The 17932-nt window shown below is 43.0% G+C and overlaps 1 protein-coding gene across 1 annotated transcript in view; it reads right to left on the reverse strand.

Annotated features, from left to right (window-relative positions):
• Nucleotides 1-10634: 10634 nt before the first annotated feature.
• XDH (xanthine dehydrogenase) overlaps nt 10635-17932 on the reverse strand; it is an 81958-nt gene continuing 74660 nt past the window's right edge. The window contains exons 32-36 of the mRNA XM_030557368.1: nt 17598-17712; nt 16820-16885; nt 15233-15421; nt 14028-14195; nt 10635-11249 (exon numbers count right to left, since the gene is read on the reverse strand). Coding sequence (XP_030413228.1) covers nt 11199-11249; nt 14028-14195; nt 15233-15421; nt 16820-16885; nt 17598-17712 — 589 coding nt within the window. The 3' untranslated portion in view covers nt 10635-11198. The remainder of the gene's footprint in view (nt 11250-14027; nt 14196-15232; nt 15422-16819; nt 16886-17597; nt 17713-17932) is intronic.

The following is a 17932-nucleotide window of genomic DNA, read 5'->3' on the forward strand; positions in this document are numbered from 1 at the left end:
GTAGCCTACAGGATAGCACACTGGGCTGGGACTCAGGAGACCTGGGCTCTATTGCTGACTCTGACACTGACCTGCTGAGTGACCTTGGGCACATCACTTCACTACTCTGTGCCTCTGTTTCCCCATCTGTAAAATGGGGATAAATATAGTGACCTCCCTTGTAAAGCGCTTTGAGCTCTATGGAGGAAATGTGCTTGATATTATTATTTCCCCTTCATTTGATTCCAGGCATCATCCTCTCCAACAGCATTGAGAAAATAGTTTGTTTCTGTTACCTTCAGGACTGGATCACTCTCTTGGCACCGCCATACTGGCTGGACTGTACACTGAAGGTTTGATTCCTTATCATGGTTTTGCAACCAGATGCAAAGTTCCATGCCTGTCCTCCACTAGAAAGCGACCAAAGGAACCCATGCTGCTGCTGCTTGGGTAATCTAGTACCTTTGAGGTCCAAACCCAGGCGCTATTCAAACTGTGTTTCTGTGGGCAATGGTTATAAAATTAGCCCACTACTTCTCTGCATCCCCTGCTGAAAGTTCACCTGTGACTCTGACCTCTTTAGTGCTGTCCTCTGTTGAATTTGTCAGTGCACATGCCGGGGGGTATGCACAGTGGCAGTACTGTATGGGCAGGAATGCTCAGTCCTTGTCTTAGAAATGAGGCCCTGACACTGAGGGGTGCTCACTGCCTGGCTTCCTCTGTAACACCAGCATACTGTCACAAAAGAATGTTGCCAATGACATTTCTCAGCAACTGCCCAAGATTCCCATCTGAACCCCATGAGCTCATTGAGACCCAGCTGGCTCCTACACCCACAGCCATTACTACAAACTCATCTAACCTAAACATTTATTTATATTGCAGCAGGAAAGGGGCTGTGTTATAAATAACCACATTCTATTCTCTGTTCTCCAGCAGGCACTCAGAAGAATCTGCAATGATTTCTCATGTCTAAAGCCCCCTCTGGTGGAAATAGAGAGCTTAACTGCCTGTAGAAATTACAAGGAAACATACAAGATAGGGAAGGTTAGGTGCAGATTCTGTGCAGCTGGCATTAATGTTCACCATTCCTTCACAGGAGACCAGAGTAAGCAAAATGCCCTCTGGGTTTCAGCTTCATATTTCTACGAGGTTCTTGTGTAGCAAAACACTTTTACACACAAAAATATCCCTCCCATAGACTTGCTACCATGCTGCTAGTTCCATAACAGCCACACAACCCGGCATACCAATCACTACATTGGACATTTTGCTATCAGTCTCGAGTTCCCTCCCTCCCTTCCCTGGCTAATAGAAAGTAGCCCCTTTTTTCTGCCTTTAAGTACCATGGACTCATTGGGTACAGAGCCTAACTAAGCTAAACTGCAACCAATTCCTTCCCGTGGAAGAGTGCCTCCCTGAGCTGAAAACTTGTCAGCATGGCTGGGTCTCTCCCAGGAGGCAACATGGCTGCAGGGCTATATGCCATGGATGGAAGCCCCTGGCAAGGAGCACATCTCTGCATGAAGAGAAGGTTAAAAAATACTGATTTTTTACAGCCTTTGTTAACATAAAGATTCATCAGGTACCATCAAATTGGGCCGGAGCTAATCATAGGACTGGAAGGGACCTCGAAAGGACATCTAGTCCAGTACCCTGCACTCATAGCAGGACTACTAAGTATTATCTAGACCATCTCTGTCAGGTGTTTGTATAACCTCCCTAGGCAATTTCCAGTGACAGAGATTCCACAACCTCCCTAGGCAATTTATTCCAGTGCCTAATCACCCTGACAGTAGGAAGTTTTTCTTAATGTCTGACCTAAAGCTCACTTGCTGCAATTTAAGCCCATTGCTTCTTATCCTATCCTCAGAGGGTAAGGAGAACCCTGTGGACTCCTGGTTGAGCACTGCCACCCTAGATGCCACAGTAGGACAAATAATGATAACATCGCAAGGTGAAAAACAAAACAAAAGCTACTGAGCAGAGTGCCTCAGAATGATCCCATGGGGGGACCAGACAGGGCTACCCCCTGCCTGATTTCCCTTAGGAATTACGAGGTCATTTCCTTGGTTTGATGGCACTATATCTGCTTGTATACTATTATTTGTATTACCAGAGTGCTTAGGAGCCCTAGTCAGAGACCAGGCCCCCACTGTGCTAGGCGATGTACAAAAAGACAGTTCAGGGGGCAAAGAGTTTACAGTCTACATAGAAGACAAGAGACAGCAGCCGGCTAAAGATAGACACAGGTAGAAGACTCCACTGTGTAACCTTTCTGTGGGAATTGTTTTCCCCCAGAGGTTTCTCTGACACTGGGGACGGCTAACCGTGAGCTGCGCTGTTGGACAAACAGTACTTTAACCCTGCTCCTGAGTAAACACACAGAGAAATGTTCTCTTGCCTTTATGTCGGGCCCATGCCTGCTCTTGGCTGTCGTTGTCCGCTCCTGGTGGGGCGGCTCAGAAATGCCCAAGATGCGGTTCCTCCTCCGCCTGCTCACCTTGGCTCTGCTCTGCTGCCTTTCCCTCTTGTGGTGGGTGCATTTTCTCAGGAGTCTCCCTCCCCAGCGAAGAGGTAATGTTTGCCTGTTCACAGTGATGCAGGACAAGTCAGAAAAGCTTTGAACATTATTTTCTATTGTCCTTTAAACACCCCAATCTGCCCAGTTTGGAGATGACTGAAATTTGTTACCAGCCGGCAGCTCTTTTATGGCTTTTGTGAAATGAACTGGTGGTTTCCTGTCCAGTTCTTAGTGGACAAATGTCTGCATCATGAAAGACACCCCCCACAACTGGCATTATTGGCCCCTTGTCATCAGCAGAGATGCCTGGGACTGACTAGGCCACAAAGAATGAACTACCCCCTTCCAGCTCTGTACCTCAGGAGCCTGATTCTTTGCTGCACTCCTCCTTGTACAGTCATTTATATCAGTACATGGTGAGAGCAGTGTGGGGATTAAACACTAGCATTCCTTGTGATCACATTGAAAATCCACTTTGCACTGGGGTAGATGACTGCACACAGTGGAGGAGGATGGAGGATCAGGCTCCATAGTTTCCAGTTAGATGGAAGAATATTGGTGGGACAATGTGGGAGGGTGGGGAAAAGGTTGCACTCCTTCTGTACTTCATACCTCTTCAGTGGATGAAGAGATGAATTCTTTCTTCCAGATTTGTCAGTCCAGCACCAAATTCGGCAGACACCATCCGTTTGAAATGTAGTCAGTCAAAAGAAGTTACAAATAATTCCAGACACCAATTGTGTCCCTGAATCCCTTGCTCTCTATCTTTCCAATGGGTCTTTCCTAGTTTTAAAGTGTTTTCACTTCCCTGTTGCTGTATGAAAGATCCACCCAAACAACATTGGAATTAGCAAACTATCCAACTACCCAGGTGAAACTGACTATCCCCTAAGAGCTGCCATAAGTGTGCATATAGGAACAACTAATAAAATAGAGACTAAGTCTTTTTCTCTAGTCTCTTTTAGCTAGAATAGACATATGAGGAGGGCTACTGGTTTTGGGGGGCGGTTATTAGTGTCATTGTTCAGGCTTTATTTTTAGCAATTTTTGAGTTGTATGTAGGTGTCCAAAAATCAGGGGGGATTGAGGCTTTCTCTTTGTATATACTGTAATGAGTAATGTATATCGTAGACATTATGTGTAGTACATACTGTAATGAGTAATTTCTTTGTAATGTTCCCTAGCGTGCTTTAATATAGTATTGTTGCTGTTTCAAACAGCACTATGTCAAATTGGAGTCGGAAACCTTTAGTGCACAACAGCAGAGTCTACATGAGCCAAATAATACACAATGTGTTCATGTGCTGTAGAAATTACACCTCCGAGGTTCATATTATTGCTCTGTGTAGAGAAACCCTTAGATAAAAGTAACCATTTCTGCTGTTTTTCCAGTGTTTATTGGATAAACACCATTTTCTTCCTTCCTTTCTTTTTTTAAATTAGATGTGTTTTATCAATGCTTATCAGTTAAAACTGAAAATCAGAAGCCTGCCATATGAGTTACCTGTAACAATAGTAAGGAAAACATACCTAGCACTCCAGCATTAGTGTGAGTTTTAAGCTGATGGAGTCCCCTTCATTTTAGAAATCAAATTAGAAAAAGTAAGGAGTGAAATTAAATTTTGCCAAATTAACAGCAATCATCACTAAAAAGGACTGGGCAGTTGCTTTTTTAAAAAAAATGATTGCAATAATATTTTCAAAGGTGCCTAAGTGACTTAGGAGCTTAAGTCATTTGAGGGGGAATTTAGGAGCCTCTTTTTTTTTTTTTTAAATGACAAGCTCCTAAGCCACTTTTGGAAATGTTACCTCTAGTCTTTAATTAATATCTCATGATTTAACATACCTTTGATAGCTCCTGAGTCCATAATGTGTTCTGATATTAATAATCAACTCAAAAGAGTTTATCATGGGGTATGTTCTAACTCACAAATCAACTTACCATTCCTATGGTTTTTATAATGTGTCTTACTCTTTTTGCTAGTTATTAAACCCATCTCAACTAAAACCTGGAATCCTTACACAGGCAAAACTTCTTTAGGCCAAATCCAGATTGTTATTCATGTTGACACTTAAGATAAAATCTTTCTTAGCTTAAGGCTTGCCTCGGAGCAGGAGTCCCATGATGCTTTGCAGTTAAGCTAAAGATGTCTAATGAAGTATAGAATTTTCTTCTTCAAGCTTACGTCTACCCAACTCTGTAAGCGTCTACATTAAAATGTCTCTTCCGCCAATGTAAGTCGCCCACTACACCAACTTTATAACTCTACCTCCGTGAGCGGCGTGGCGCTTAAGTCAATGTGGTTAGGTCGATTCAGTGTCCACGGAGACATTGTGTTGCTTACATTGCCTGTCCCACACCATAGTGTAGAATCCTGCAGCACTGGTATGGGTGGAGAATGTTGCCCTAGGTTTCCTTATGTAGCTGTCTTGTGGGAATAATGCTCAGTATCCAAATGCTGTTTTGCAGGTGATCTGGAAGCAGACATGAAGGATGATTTACCTTTGACATTGGACACCCTCCTCCATGTTCAACAGCTCAGGAAAAAGACACTGAGGTCCTTCTGCAGCAAAACTGCTAAAGTCACCAAGCTTCCAGCCAGCCAGCAACAAGCAGCCAAGGTGCTTTCAAGGATTGCGGTGAGCACCAAGCTGGATTTCCTGTATTGCCAAGTGCCAGCAATTGGGCTGGAAATCTGGGAATGGCTTTTGGAGGTGCTAGAGGAGAAAGCAGATGTGACACTGGAGATGCCAGTTCGCCAGCCCCAGCAGCATGGTCTACAGAAGCGACTCAGTGAGTACAACTTGACAGCAATGGAGGCTATGCTGAGATCCTACACCAAAGTGCTGTTCGTCAGGGACCCTTTCCAGAGACTCATCTCGGCTTACATGCAGAGACAGGCAGATGGCCTAACTTTCAAAGAATTCATCCAGAGCATTTTAAACAGGGGACCCCAGAATGCCAGCCTGGAGTGGAAGCCACTGGTCAGCCTGTGCCGGCCATGCCTCATCCAGTATGACTACGTGATGATGTTTGGCTTCCTCAACAGGGAAGTGTGTCACCTAATGCGTCGCATGGGGCTGCCAATGGACTTCCACCTGCCCGAGTTCACAGACTCGCAGATCCGGAGCACTTATAGCTGGCTATCAGAGCAGTTACTCAGCGAGCTGTCACTCAAAGAAAGGCAGCAGCTGGTCCACTTCTATCGCCGGGACTTTGCTGCCTTCCAGTTTTCTAGCAGTTTGCTTTGGGACCTCCCCAGTACTGAAGGGAGCAAGTAATTAGGAGAACAATTACAGCGAGTAGCCATCCAATGACAGTCCTCAAATATGTTAAGGACTATTATAAAGAAGGTGATGATCAATTGTTCTCCCTGTCCACTGAAGGTAGGACAAGAAGTGATGGGCTTAGTCTGCAGGGAAGGAGATTTAAGTTAAATATTAGGAAAAACTTTCTAACAATAAAGGTAGTTAATGTCTGGAACAGGCTTCCAAAGGAGGGTGTGGAACCCCCAACATTGGAAGTTTTTAAAAACAGGTTGGACAAACACCTGTGAGGGATGGTCTAGGTTTACTTGGTCCTACCTTAGCGTAGGCAGCTGGACCTAATGACCTCTCGAGGTCCCTTCCAGTTCTATATTTCTATGATTCTGTTATTCTAAAAGCAAATGCTTCACAATTCAAGCTAATCACTAGCAGGAATCAGGAAAAACCCTCCCTCCATGATACATTGCAGTACAGTTGTCCAAGTGCACCACGCAGGGCCGCATCTTCCAAAGATGAGTCTAGTACAGACCACTGTCAAAGACAGGATACTGAACTAGACTGATCATTGCCCTGTTTTTAAATACTGCAGTGACAGAGGCTCTAGAAATGCATAGGACAGATTGTGATGGAGTAGGGGCTATCTGTGTGGGGGATGGGAGAGCCGGGGATTACTTTAGGTGAGGGACAAGTGCTCAGCCTGTAACCTGAGCCAGGGAGCAGGGAGGAGTGTCAACACCTTTGTCCGGGAAGGTGGACAAAAGAAGCAGCCGACTGGAGGGAGTGGAGTTCAGTTTTGGTTTTGGGCTGGGTGATTGGAATTCAGGGAATCCTGTGCTGGGATCCAAGCACCCTGAACCCCCAGATGGACTCGATTGAGGGGTCCTGGTTGTGCCTCCAAGCTCTGCTGTAACCTGCATTCCTGTTGTCCAATAAACTTCTGTTTTACTGGCTGGGTGAGAGTCAATGTGAGTCCCAGGAAGAGGTGTGCAGGACCGGACTCCCCCACACTCCGTGACACAGATAGATAGGTGTATTTTGATGTAGCACTTCCTATGATTCTTGAGGACTTTTTCCATGAGAAAGCCCATTGAGGACAAGACAACTTTAAGAAAAAACAGTATTTCACGGAGCAGGTTTGCTTAGAGACCACAACAAAGCACAGGCAGTCGCATCTCCATCAACATCATTCCTTCAGCAATCTTCTGTGCCCCAGCAGAGCCCTGAATACCCCCCCCCCCCCGCCCGTTTCATTTCCCAGATTCTACCCACCTTTGGGATTGGAAGCGTCTCCCTTTACAGCCTGTAATCATATCCCCACCATACACACATGCCCCAACAAGAAGGGAGTCTGCAAAATAAGCAAAACAACTTGTTCTAGAAAAAATAGAGGCAACATCTGAACTGTGAGGCCCTCTGTGGGGAAAATGCTGACCATGTTTCCATTCCTGACATGTCCTGAAGAAGGCCTTGCACTAACCATAGCTTTGCTCTATCTGTTCTACCATTACCAGTTTCCATTTTCATGGGCTCATATCCCTGCTGCTGCATTGGCCAACAGAGCAGACTGGCCCAGAGAGACATGCTCCTTCAGGTGGCACAGTGGTTGCTGTCCCTAGGAACTCTGGGAAGCATTGTGCGTCCTTTCATGGTTCTGGGCTTAATGGGCAAAAATCTCAGTGAGTAGGATCTGTAAGCGCTCACCATTTCACTTTGCTAGGTTACAGATATGTTGTACAGATGAACTACAGTTATTGATATATTACTGTATATTCTATCTTGTCTCAGCCAACTTGACATAACATGTTGAGATGAATAAAGCATCAGCGCTTACCTTAATAAATGCTTTTCATAACAACACAGCTAAGTGGCTACTATAAACCTCTCTCTGCATAATGTGCACTTCCTGATTGAACATGAAAAGCAAGGGCTCTTAGGGAGAGGCTTTAAAAGAGTGTGACCTCTCTCCAAGAGTACTGGAGTGCAGGCTACCATATTGTGCTAGAGCTACATGGATATTTATGCTCATTATTGGCTCTGAGACGAAGAACTCGTAACAAGTGTGTGGCTGCCCATATGAAAACATGATCAACTGCTAAACTGCAGCAATGCAGCGCGGGGAACTTTTTCTGCTTGTGAGGTACTGAGTGCCCTCAACTGCTTCTGAGGTCAATGGGACATTATGTAGTTTAATTAATAAACACATCAACCACTGAGCTTTTGAAATGGACAATGCTATTGAAGCACAAAACAGTGAGGCAATGTTGCCTAATGGATAGGGCACAGGCCTGGTACTCAGGAGACCTGATTGCTATTCCTAGCTCTGCCACTGACCTGCTGGATGATTGTGCTTCAGTTTCTCATCTGTGAAATGGGGATAATCATACTGACTCCTTTGTAGACTGCTTTGAGCTCTATTGTTGAAAAGTGCTATATATGAGCTTGGTATTACTAAAATGTCATTACAAATCTATTAAAATGTCCATTATTAATGCACTATCTTCTAGAATAACATTTATAAATACTTATTTTGCAATAATATCCAGTTAATGCAGAATTTCATACACATTCATGTGACAAAGGTACCGACAACAACAGTGCTAATTAAATGAATACATGCAGTGTTGTTGTGGCTGGGTATAAATGCAAATATTTGTAATAAAAAATGACATTGTAAAGTGAGCACTGCACACTTTGTATTTTGTGTTGTAACAGAAATCAATGTATTTGAAAAAGTAGAAAAACATCCAAAAATATTTAATACATTTCAATTGGAATACTGTTGTTTAACAGTGTGATTAATCACGCTTAATTTTTTCTAATTGTTATTAATTTTTTTGAGTTAATCATGAGATAATGGCAATTAATCAACAGCCCTAGTAAATTTCCTTTTTTTCAGACAGGCTATATGACAGTCTGTGACATACCAGGGTACAGTCCAGACTAATGTGTGGCTGTGTCACCCCTGCCTTGGAACTTTGGGTGCCTTACAATGCCTTGCTGACATAGCTCCCACTTGGGCCACTCGTAAACAGCCTTCCAGCATGAAAGCCACACCCTGAATATCTCTGTGCAACTACAGCCTGGCAGCCGCACTTGGATTACACTCTGGTTCTTGCCAGCCTGGGTTATATTGTGGGGTGACCCCAACACACCCTCAGTCTTAGATTTCCCCCCAGAAATGTATGTCTTGTACTGACCAGCCCTCTCCTGCAAGTTACATTAAGTCTGTTATTTCTTTAAAAGGAATAATATGTCACTCTTTATTTCAAACAGTTATTTAGACATTTCAATTTAAACACACTGGATCAGATAAAACAATGAAAGAAGTTTATTAACTATAAAGAAAGATATTTTAAGTGAATACAAAATTTTAAGTGCGACATAAAAGTCAGAAATGGTTACAAGAAAAATAAAGATAAAATGCAACTCATGCCTAACTTAACAAACTATATTAAATTCAAAGCAAAGTTTTCTCACCACATGCCTTCAACAGTCTTACTTGCCAAACCACTAAGGTCAGGACCCCTCTTCCCACAGTTCAACCAATGTTTCCTTTGTTGCTTTGGGTTCAGTGAATGTGATGGCCAAGAAGAGAGATTGGAGTTTTTATAGTTTTTATAGTTTCAGTCCTTCTCTGGAAAAACATTTCCAGCTGGGTACCAGAAGACAAAAAGTCTATGTGGAAGGATGTTCTTGCTGCTTTTTTCTCATCTATTTAAGCTTCCTTTGTTTCTCCTTCCTGCTTACTGTTTATTGATTAAATGCAAATTAAGTAGAGTACACATTCCTTTGTTTAAGACTGGCCTGTTTGCCAGTCTCAGTTTGGAACATGTGTTAATAATACTATACAGTGAAATCTTATAGCTTCACACACAATGTCGCCATACTTATTTTATCAGGATGATACTGATCAGCAAATTATGAGTTTTCAAATAATACTTTCAAGGCATATTTTGTACAAAAATTATTACAATTGGAAGTAGCATGTGAACATGGGGGCATATTCTGTCACTCAGCCATAACGTTTTGAGCTGAATTTTAGATATAAATATTTTTAAATGTCTAGCCTAGAAACTTGGTAAACTGCGTGCAAGCAAACAATACGTGTTTTGCTATACATAAATGTAAATGTATATACCTAAGAACAAAGAATGTAGGATATAGTTACAGAATGGGCAATTCTATTCTGGGAAGCAGTGACCCTGAAAAAGATTTGGGGGTCATGGTGGATAATCAGCTAAACACAGGCTCCCAACATGGCGTTGTGGCCAAAAAAGCTAATGGCATCCTGGGATTCATAAACAGGGAAATCTCGTGTAGGAGTAGAGAGGTTATTTTACCTCTCTATTTGGCACTGGTGTGACTGCTACTAGAATATGATGTCCAGTTCTGGCACCCACAGTTCAAAAAGATTGCTGATAAATTGGAAATGGTTCAGAGACGAGCCACAGGAATGATTAGAAAACATGCCTTATAGTGATAAGCTCAATGAACTCAATTTATTTAGCTTAACAAAGAGAAGTTAAGGGTGACTTGATTACAGTCTGTAAGTACCTACATTGGGAACAAACATTTAGTAATGGGCTCTGCGATCTAGCAGAGAAAGGTAAAATACAATCCAATGGCTGGAAATTAAAGCTAGACAAATTCACACTGGAAATAAGGCATAAATTCTTGACAGAAAGGATAATTAACCATTGGACCGAACAATTTACCAAGGATCATGGTGGATTTTCCATCACTGACAATTTTTAAATCAAGATGGGATGTTTTTCTAAAAGCTCTGCTCTAGAAATCATTTTGGGAAAGTTCTCTGGCCTGTGTTATACAGGAAGTCAGATTAGATGATCACAATGGTTTTTTCTGGCTTTGGAATCTATGAATCAATCAGTGCAGCCATTTAAATGTCATAAAACAGAGGCCAAATTCCAACCAGCTGTAAGTGGGCAACACTCCATTTAAGTCAAGGAAGTAATATCTGCTTACGCCAGCTCCGATCAGTGACTTCAAAGTGCAAATAGGAAAAAAGGCCATTTTGACTGGATTTAGCACATCCAAGTCCTCCCCAGTTTTACATATCTCAGAGTTTTATAATCATACTTAACAAAAATAAATGCTTTTACAAACAAGCTTGTCGTAATCATTTCTCTGATTCTTGCAACAAACTTAAATCCTTGTAAGGTTTTTCAATTACACAGACAGCAAAGCCATCAGTTTACTCTTCATTTACATTTCCATCCCAGCAATAACCTGCCATCAATACCCTTTCCTCATGAAATTGATGATTCAACAATTAGATTATAGAGCTTCATGAATCAATGGATGAGACGCATGAATATAGATTTGTTTTCTGCTACAGAGTTTTTCTTTTTGGTCCCCTGGGGTAAAACCATCTTCACGAACAGACCTTATTCCTTAAACTTCCCATTTATACCCTCACGGACCATGGCTTAAAGGTCTCGGATTTGGCAGATGGACACTGTAAAAAATGAATACAAAAAGTTAAATTGACTGATGGCAGCAACAAATTGGAGGCATACACTGAATTCTTAATGTAGGCAGACTGACCAAATTGTTACCATTTGTGGAAGGTGGGCTTCATACTGTTGAATATCTAAGCTTAGAATCCCCATCAGACAGAGTACAGCAGGGGTACCCAATGCGGGTGCCCATGGGTGCCATCTAAATGTGCCCACGTCCTGGTTGGCAGTCTAGCATCGGTAGCATTTTGGCAGCGACACCTCTGGATGATGCCGCTTGGCACTGACAAGAGGCATCGCCACCAAAATGCCGCCGAAATTCAGCGGCATTTCAGCAGATGCTCGATCGCTGCCACGGTCCTTCATCTGGTGCCCGCCAATGAAAAGGTTGGAGTCCACTGAAATACAGGATCTGTACCACATATAACTAGCAATGAGAGAACTGCAACAGTTCTGGTTCAGAGGCCGGATGACAAATATGCTGGGCATAATCCTGATATCCTGACACAGAGCTGGATGCTGCTCATCTCATCCACAAGACAAGTAGTAAGGCATGAACAAGGCAAGAAGGATCTGGCCCATAGTGTTTGCCCTTAACTACAATGGGGTTTATATTTGAGTAATGACCAATGCCCCAGTCTTGCAACTGACTGCACGTGGACAGATGCCTGCACAAAACCCCATTAAAGTCAATGGGACTCCACTGAGATGCAAGGGTCCACCTGCACACACTCCTACTGACTGTAATGGAGCATTGCAAGGAAGCAGGGTCAATGCAGGATCAGGGCCCGTATGAAGACTTCAAGATAGGCCCACAGATGATCAGAAGACTGGAGAGGTCATAATATTCAGTGATGGTGATCAAAGCAGAAAGCACAAAGGCAGGCCTTAGCGGTACTCCTCCATTCTAGTATGGAGACCAACAATGTTAACGATAGACTTGCTAGATGCACTAATGTTTGGGAGGCTCTCAGAAATAAGGGTGAGGAGTACCATGGAGATGCCAATGAATCATTTAATCTATGCCTTTGTATTACAGTAAGCTGGAGTCCCTAGGAGTTGCCCTATTCACATTGGTTAGTAGAGCCTGGGAGCAAGCTGAAGTTGAGACACTGTTGCAATTTGTTCTAGCCTGAGCCCCTGTTTTATTAATTAGATTGGAGAGAGAGCTGTGCAGAGAGCTGGCTTCTAAATTTGTTAGAATGCTGTTTTGAGCTCTGTTACTCTGAGAAAACTTTCTCTCTGTTTAATAAAAGCAGTGTAGTCTTCTGAGAAGGAAATCCAAATGGCTGCTTTAGGATTCTTCAGTACACAGTAAGAATTTCCTCTCAACCCTATAATGCAGATAAATAGAAGGAAGAGTTTATGGGAGCCTTTCCCCCACTCTCCAGGTTCAGCACATGCAATATGGTCTAATAACAAGATTATTCAGTTAGAGAGACCAGATGGGTGAGGTCATATCTTTTATTGGACCAGCTTCTGTTGGTGAGTGAGACAGGCTTGCGAGCCACACAGAGCTCTTCTTCAGGTCTGGGAAAGGTAATCCCAGCACCACAGCAAAATGAAAGATGGAAAAGATCATTCAGCATAAGTAGTTAGCACACATTGTAAAAGGGACCATTCAAAGCAGAGTGGCCCATTAACACCTCTGCAGTTATAGGACAAAAAGGGGTTAGTGGGTTACAGATCGTTGTAATAAACCATAAATCCAGTGTCTCTGTTCAGTTCATGATTAGAGTAGTTACTCACTAAGAGAAGTCGGTCCAATAAAAGAAATTACCTGACCCACATTGGCTCTCTAATATCCTGGGACCCACACGGCTACAACTACACTGCATACAAGATTCTTCAGTACCCACTGTATCTTGTGCTCAGTATTGAGCTGTTACTTAATAGGGAATCCAAACCCTCATATGAAAGATTGTATATATACATTATACACACACACACTCTTTAAAATTGTACCGATGCTGTTATCATTCCTTTAAATTAAAAACGAAAATATTTCTAAAAATCTGTTTTTCATTGTTTATGCTACATATTTTTCACACTTCACTCAGTATAGATGGTGTGCAGTGTAGTTGTAGCTGTGTTGGTCCCAGAAGATTGGAGAGCAAGGTAGATGAGGTAATATCTTTTATTAAACCAATTTATGTTGGTGAGAGAAACAAGCTTTCAAGCCACATAGGGCTGAGGAAGAGCTGTGTGTCTCTCAAAAGCTTGTCTCTCTCACCAACAGAAACTGGCCCAATAAAAGGTATTACCCCATCCACCTTGGCTTTCAGTATAGGCTGGTCAGTTTCATTTCCTGCTTAAATCCAGGGTCAATACTGAGTCCTGTGATGTAGGGGTTGGGTTTACAGCATAGCAGAAAAATGTATAAATTAAGGAGATAAAACCTGCATTCATTGACAAGGTTTCCATCCATACTAAATTTTGCAATGTCTGTTCCCTGCCATGAAATTTTATTCTGTGGGTGAGCGGTATCCTGAATTAGGCGGATAATGTCCATTTAACATACTGAAGTCACAATACCACATTGTATGGAGGTCCTTCTTGTAATGGAAGCTCTCCATAAGCAGCTGATGTTTGGATTTGCATCTCTCTTTCAATAGCATCAGACCATTGGACACAATAGAAAGCTACTATCGCTATTAAATGTCTGAATCTGATCACGTGATCTGCCCCACAGTGACTCATCTACAACCTGAGATGGGATAGTGTTGTTGAATCGGATCATGGAACATTATGAAACCGAGAAAGCCTAAATACTGTACCAATTTGGTGAACATGTCGACACAGGCATTGCGGATCCTCTCTGGGGTGGCAGGGCTGTCTAGTCTGAATGGTCCTGTCAGGCCAGATTCTGCCCTTGCAGCAAAGATGGCATCTTTAATGGCATAAAACACAGAGGCAGACAGGAACAGGGGAGGCTCACCAACAGCCTGGACAGATAGAACACATGAGAGAATCAGACTGACCCCAAACAGACTCATCGTAGTCTGGATTATGGGTCTATTGGAGGGAGAGGAGGAGCTAGCAGAGGTCATTAGCTGTTCAGCTTACTCTTGACTTCCTTCCTCCTTTCCTGCTAACAGCATGAGTACATGATCATGATTAACATTAATAGACAAAAAATAGCCTTACTGATTTGCAAGCACGTTTCCCTGGGGCCAGGGAGAAGGAGATGAGTGAGGAGACAGACAAGGTATTAACAAATATTTAGATAATGATGTTCTGGGGTCTCTTTGTGTGCCCCATTGAACTGACAGTAAACTGGACACTCGTTGAACCTGTGCTAGGGTCATATGTCAAGCTGCATACCGCTCAGTCCTAACAATATGACCAGCTAAAGAGAACAAAGATGATCTGCGATGGCAACAGCTGAAGAAAATTTACAATAAATTATTAACCCCTTATGGCGAGGGACCCTGCAACCCTGAAGGAAAAACAGCACTCTGCAACCAATGGGAAAAAAAGATAATGGAACTATAACAAATCTGTGGGAATGACACTTTTGTAAATCTGTAGCTTGACAGTGGTTTCTGTGCTGCGTACCACAATTGCTCAGAGCTTTCAGAACAACAGGAGGAATAGAACTCAGCACACCTGTGCCGAAAGCACAGGCTACTTGAGCTAAAGAAGAATCTTTATTAGTGTTAGCAGTATAGGGTCTAGGACACAGGTGAGCAGTTCAGATTCTCTCCAGTATAGGGCAGTGGTGATAATGTATTAGCCATTTCATCATTATATCTTTTAATATGGGTATTATCATTCATATTAACAATTACTGGTAGAAGGAATGCAAACAAATTGATTATAAGATGAACAGCTAATCAAAACGCTGTGATCTCTTCAAAGCCGAATACACCATTAACCTCCTCATTACTGTAAATGTGGTCTCTTTGCACAACACTGTTATCAAGTACAGCTTCCACGGAAATAAGGATTAGTAGAGGGCGTGTGGATGCCAGGAGGATACCTTGGATGAATAAATTGCTTTGCTGTTTGGACAGTCCCGGAGAAGAGAGACATAGAACTCTGTTGGGATATCTCCAAATGCTGGGATCTTGTACATTCCAGGCCCTCGGGTATACAAATCTCCTTCAGGGGAATAGCGCAACTCCTCCAGGGTAAAGAGCCCAAGGCCTTGGATAAATGCTCCCTCTACCTACAAAAGAAAGGAAGACTAGGTCACATTCTTCTTTGGGCTCTTTCGCACAAAAAAGCAATGATCAGTCCAAATGGGACTGTCCTGGCAAAATTCCCATATGGATAATTACATTCTGTGTCCTAACATTTCACTTGCATTTGCAAAATGAGGAGGTGCTAGGCAGCTGCAGGGGCCTGGCTGAGAGCTCTGGGAGCCCTCACCACCCATGGGGGCTTGATGCTCCAGGGTTCCCCCCTCGCCCCCAGTTCTGAGCTGAGAGGTACCCCCACCACCAGATGCTGGGAGCTGCGGGGTTCCCCTCACCCGCAGCTGCATGGAGCCTCCAGCACCCATGGCAGCAACGAGCTATGGGGGTCTCTTGCCTCCTGCGACAGCCAGGAGCTGCATGGTGCCCCCTGCTACCTGTGGAGGCCAGAAACTCCAGGATCTCCCACCACCTGGGATCTCTGGGGGTTCCCTGCTGGCAGCTGGGGGCTGCAGGGTATGCCATTGCCCATGGCAGCTGGGAGCTGCAGGATACCCACGCCACCTCAGAGCTTGGGAACCCCGCTGCCTTGGGTGGTGGGGATACCTTGCAGCTCCTGGCTGCCCCAGGCAGTGATGGGACTCTGAAGCTCTGAAGTCATAGTGGCCTTCAGAAGTCATGGATTCCTTGGCTTCCATGATCTCCATGATAAAATTGTAGCCTTACTCAGTACTGCTAGTTACTGAAAAGTGTTACTGTGGGCTTGTTACTGTACAGAAGACAGAGGAAAACTCAGTCCCTGCTCAGGGAGCTCACAAGCTAAACTATTAATTCAGGTTTTAATACAGCTCCCAACACCTCTTGGGTATCTGAGCATGTTGGGCACTGATCCTGCAATCCTTACTGATGTAAGTACTCTTTACTCACACAAAACACTCCCATTGATTTTAACTAGACTACACACTGGGGTAAAAACTGCAGGATTGGGGCTTAAATTAGCCATCATACATTGCAGACACAAAACATGCCAGATGAGGATCCAATCTTCATGCAGTGCAAATCTTCTCTTCCCCCCAAACCCAATATGTTCGCTTTCTCTAAATTCATTCCTCACTTGGGCTGAGGTGTAGAAAAAAACATCAGTGTGGTGATAACTGAAGGCCACATAGGAGTCTTAATAAACAATACCAAACAAGAGGATATTTCCCCCCTCCCCCAACAACCCTGTGTCTATTCCTGCTCCAATTTTGGTGGTCAGTTATTTCTCATCAGCCAGCCCAATATGCTTCTCTGTTTATACCTGCAGGGCTATGTTTGCAAAGTTATGGCCCGTAGAGAGAAGAACAGGAGAGGTGATCTAGAAATGGCCCAGAGCAGCATAATTTCCTGACCAAACAAAATGAGGTTGAATCGGTGACAGTAACACTTACCTGTCCTATATCTATGGCTGGGTTCAGGCTGGTGCCAACATCCATTACTATGTCCGTGCGAAGGTTCTGAAAGTTACCGGAAGTAAAGAATAAATAAGCACAGAGAATAACTGATCCTTGAGCCACTGTGACTTTACACTTTTTAGTTAAGATATCCAACACTATCCACATTTTGGCCAGCATTTCTGTTTTCACACATATATGTGTATGGTATATAAAGACTTCTCACTCCCCATGGGTCATACGTTAAACAAAGCTGATTGTTGTCTTTAAACTTAATATTGAGCCTGAAACCAAATTCAGCCCTGGGGTAACTCAGATGAAGGCAATCAATTTTTCTCAGAGATTTGTTTGACCCATTATCCAGGATGCCAGTGATCAGTGCTTTGTATCTGAACACAACAAATGAAATCGATGTCATGTTCAGCCAAGCATTTTTTAATAAAAATTTCCCAGTCCTACTTTTCATGAGTAACTCAATTCTCTAATCTTTTACTGCTGCTTTGGGCTTACATTGTGCTGGCACCTTTGATTTAACAACCTCAAATGGCTCTGCAAGGCTTGTAATACACTTGTGAGGTAGATAATTCTTACTACATTATACCAGCTTTACATACGGTTACACTGAGGAACAGAAAAGTTAAGAAATTTGCTCTGGGCCACAGTGAGTCAATGGCATAGCTGGAAATAGCCTAACTCCCAGTCTTTGATCTAACCACTAGGCCATGTTTTCGTCACTTTAACTACAGAGGGTTTTTTAATCATCTACCCCACTCACCTTATGGTCACCTGTCAGGCAGTCTATCTCAACCTCGGAGCAAGCAACCCCATAAGAGAAGTAATTGAAAGGATTTCCTTCATTTTTCTCATAGTCATACCAAATGTCAGGAGTTCTTAACAGAAAGAAAACAAAACATTTCTGATTGCATGAACAGCCAAAATAAATAAGTTATCACCAAACCATTTTGGTCTTCATAAAATTGTATTTTCTTATACTTCATCCATTGTCCCTCTGTGTAGACTAGATATGCAGAAAGTAAAAAAAACAAGGAAATCCGAGGCTATCCTGCACTTCATAAACATAGTAAGACTCCGTGAAGGATTTTTATCAAT

Source organism: Gopherus evgoodei, chromosome 3, assembly GCF_007399415.2.
Source record: "Gopherus evgoodei ecotype Sinaloan lineage chromosome 3, rGopEvg1_v1.p, whole genome shotgun sequence".
Taxonomy (NCBI): domain Eukaryota; kingdom Metazoa; phylum Chordata; order Testudines; family Testudinidae; genus Gopherus; species Gopherus evgoodei.